Source organism: Sinocyclocheilus anshuiensis, unplaced genomic scaffold (genome assembly GCF_001515605.1).
Source record: "Sinocyclocheilus anshuiensis isolate Anshui unplaced genomic scaffold, SAMN03320099.WGS_v1.1 scaffold394, whole genome shotgun sequence".
Classification (NCBI taxonomy): domain Eukaryota; kingdom Metazoa; phylum Chordata; class Actinopteri; order Cypriniformes; family Cyprinidae; genus Sinocyclocheilus; species Sinocyclocheilus anshuiensis.
The window spans coordinates 339,515-343,408 of NW_015542343.1; the positions used below are offsets into that span (position 1 = coordinate 339,515).

The 3,894-nt window shown below is 37.6% G+C and overlaps 1 protein-coding gene and 1 long non-coding RNA gene across 5 annotated transcripts in view; one reads left to right on the forward strand and one right to left on the reverse strand.

The window, feature by feature from the left end:
- The window catches only part of ofd1 (OFD1 centriole and centriolar satellite protein), a 34,802-nt gene that overhangs the window by 13,895 nt on the left and 17,013 nt on the right, over positions 1-3,894 (reverse strand). For 3 of the 4 annotated variants that reach the window (XM_016489766.1, XM_016489764.1, XM_016489763.1), the window contains 3 exons: positions 2,924-3,021; positions 2,615-2,668; positions 2,411-2,538 (listed from right to left, as the gene is read on the reverse strand). In XM_016489766.1, the coding sequence (XP_016345252.1) occupies positions 2,411-2,538; positions 2,615-2,668; positions 2,924-3,021 (280 nt within the window). Of the gene's footprint in view, positions 1-2,410; positions 2,539-2,614; positions 2,698-2,923; positions 3,022-3,894 lie in introns of those variants that run through there. The other variant, XM_016489765.1, reaches the window with a different exon arrangement.
- Positions 1,506-1,893, forward strand: LOC107691258 (uncharacterized). The gene is made up of 2 exons (XR_001634526.1): positions 1,506-1,543; positions 1,774-1,893. It is a non-coding gene; the product is annotated as an uncharacterized LOC107691258 (long non-coding RNA).

Below are 3,894 nucleotides of genomic sequence, written 5' to 3' on the forward strand. Positions count from 1 at the left end.
GGCAATGTATTTCTGTATTTAAATTTACATTTTCCCATACATATGTGCAACATTAAGTGCAAAATGAAAATGAAAATTCCATTATATAATTTACATTTGCCATTTCCTACACTAGTTTTAATATGTAAATTAAAAACATATTTTAACGCTTTTATAAGTTGCAAAATGAAAATGTATTACCCAAATTGATTAGATATGTTTAACATGTCCAAGCAAAAACTGTAGCAAAATTATCATTTAAATGCTATTTTTACTAAATGCATTTAGACTAGGACACTTGAGATTGCATTTTCATCGTAATATCGCTGATAATTGTAGCAAAATGCAGTGTGAATTTCAAAATGCATTCTGAGCCAAATGTGCAGCAAAAGGGTAGCAAAATGGTGATTCAAATGTCTTATTTTTCATAAATGCATTGACACTTACACTTAAGACGTTTCAATTGCATTTTCATTAAATACCCCACCATAATGTAGTTTGTCAATGTCGATTTGAACATGCATTCCGAGCCGATCACACCCCCAACCTGTCAATCATTACATCAAGGCGGGGCTCACCAACAAGACACACAATAGGTCAATATTCCCCATTAACCAAACGCTTTTCACCTGCCTCAACATCTCACTGTTTTACACTCCGATTGATGCACATAAGCACACATTACACCGTGGCTACACCGGACGCGACAGTTGTCGTGTCGCATTGCGCCGCATCCAGTGTAGACAGCATCGCTGATTATAATGGGTTCAATACTGTCGTTTGTCGTGCCGCTCGCATCCGGTGTAGTGTGTGTTGCCAACTGCTTTTAATTGAAAGTAGCTAAAACTGGTAGCTAAATGTCACTAGATGACATCATAATGGCAAATTCACTGATCTATATCTTGCCTTCCTCTCTTCTAACCCATAATAGAGCGCACGTCCCGTGGCACCTAAGCGTCACGCATGCCTTAAGATCTCTCAGTCTGTTTACACTCCGGTTGATGCCTCTGACCATACATAAAACGCTGCTACTCCTGCCTGCCCCAGATGACACTTCACCAGTCCGATCTAGACGCAGCTGTCACAGAACATGCCACAGACAAAGTCAGATAACTTAATATTAAAAATCAAGGGCAACAATCGCGGTGTCTGGTGGCTGTAAACAGTGAGAGCTCTTGTGGCAGGCGCGTGACGTTTAGGTGCCACGGAACATGCACTATATTGCGGATTAAAAGAGAGGAATAAAATATAATGTAAAGTGGTAAATAAGTGTAACATTAGAATTTCACTATTTACTTACATGCATCACTCGGCGTGCAGACAGCGAGATGTGCGACGCACCTGCAGCGCTTAGGTGCTCGGAGACACGCGATCCATTATAGGAGAAGAATAAAGTATGGTAGCAAATAGGTAAAAGTGTAGAATTGCACTATCTGCTTATGTGCATCGATCGGAGTGTAAAACAGTGAGATGTTGAGGCAGGTGAAAAGCGTTTGGTTAATGGGGAATATTGACCTATTGTGTGTCTTGTTGCCGAGCCCCGCCTTGATATAATGATTGACAGGTCGGGGGTGTGATCGGCTCGGAATGCATTTTCAAATCCACATCGACTTAAAACTACATTATAGTGGGATATTTAATGAAAATGCAATTGAAACGTCTTAAAGGCACAATATGTAATTTTCACCACTAGAGGGCGCGTATTCAAAATAAACAAAGAGACAAAGGCGTAGCTTGACGACTCCGTGACTGAGTGTGGAATCATGGGAGTTGTCGTCTTCATCCCATTGACAGGTTGGGGGTGTGATCGGCTCGGAATGCATGTTCAAATCCACATCGACTTAAACTACATTATGGCGGGGTATTTAATGAAAATACAACTGAAACGTCTTAAGTGTAAGTGTCAATGCATTTACGAAAATAAAAGACATTTGAATCACCATTTTGCTACCCTTTTGCTGCACATTTGGCTCAGAATGCATTTTGAAATTCACACTGCATTTTGCTACAATTATCACGCGATATCACGATGAAAATGCAATCTCAAGTATCCTACCCCGAAGTCTAAATGCATTTAGGAAAAATAGCATTTAAATGGTAATTTTGCTACAGTTTTTGCTTGGACATGTTAAACATATCTAATCAATTTGTGTAATACAATTTCATTTAAATTTTGCAACTTATAAAGCGTTAAAATATGTTTTTAATTTACATATTAAAACTAGTGTAGGAAATGGCAAATGTACATTATATAATTGAATTTTCATTTTCATTTTGCACTAAATGTTGCACATATGTATGGGAAAATGTAAATTTAAATACAGAAATACATCACCATTTTATATATTGCATTGTCATTTTGCATATTACATTTCAAAATGAAATGTGCTACCCATATGCTTCCATATACTAGTATGTTAATGAGTCTGACCAGCTGCTGTTGGAGTCTCTGCAGCTCTTGCTCCTCTCTCTCCTGCGCCTCCTCTCTCTCCCTCTTCCTCCTCTCCTCTCTCCTCTTCCTCTCCTCCTCCTCTTTCTTGACAGCTGTGTCATGTTCATCTGAAGCACAACACACAAACACATGAGACACAAACAGATGAAGAGCATCACATGATCAGTCACATGATCGTCTCACCTGTGTGTGACTCCTGGAGATTCTCTAGGACACACTCCTGATCCACAGACAGCACTGAACACACACCAGATCAACTTTATTTTCTGCAGATCTTGTGATGTATAGCAGATCAAAAATACGAGAAGAGCAAAACTACTAAAATGTCATTACTTATAAAGAGATGATTCATTTCTTTTCAAATAAATCTTACTGTCATCAAACTTTTGAATAGTAGTGACTTTTCCAGGGCATTTTTAAACTCTAATATTTCCTGAATTCTGATTAATTCTCCATATAAACTGAGTTGAGGTAATAGAAACGAGTGTGTACGTGGCACAGGGTCGGTGAGATCGTGAAGCGTGATCTTCTCCGGCTGAGGTGACGACTCTTCAGAGGAACTGGAGATGACTTCCTGCAGTTTGGGTGGACTGTGAAGTCAAAAGATAATTACAATAGAAATAAGTACATTTTAATGCACATTTGTCCATCACTTTTCCTAATGATGACCATGATTGTCTTGTGAGTATGAGAGTGTTCAGACAGAGAAGTCTGATTCATTTGACTCATTCCTGTGAATCAGTTTAAACTGTCTGTATGTATGAATTAATTGAAATCTCAGATTCATAGCTATGATTTCTTAAACTTGCATTTTTTTTAGAATTGTTTTAAGCTTGGCTTAAGGCAAAAATGCCACTAAAATGAAAAAAAATAAATAAAAGGGGAAAAAGCTCAAATATATTACAGCTTTTGTGATTAAAGTGAAATGTGAAAATGAATGAAAAGTGTCTATTGTGGAATTACGTTTAGATCTGCTCATGTTGCATCAAAGATTTTTTCATGCATTAACATGCTTTTTTTTTTTTTGTGTTGAGCATTACAACCAATTACACGTTTCTGTTGATTTATGAATACAAGCTATTGTTCCACCTTTGCAGTGTAAAAAAGCTTTTGTTGATGTTGAACACATTTTATTGGTCTATAGCAGTGGTTCCCAAACTTTTTGCAGCGTGCACCCCTTTCTAGTGTTTGACACACGTCAAGCACACCCACCACCGTTTCTTACATTTTATTAATAATTTCACTTAATATAATAAGACTCTATAGGGCTGTTACCAATCAAATGAAATCAGTATTAACAAAACCACATTTTCCACTGCTGGAGAAACTGAAGCAGCTGAAGTGGCGTTTAGATGCATTTACACAGACAATTTAATGAAGCTGAAATGTAGCATGAATGCATTAACACTGCAAAATTACAACAGCATAAATAATGCTGTGAGCTTGGTGTTTTACATCAGGTT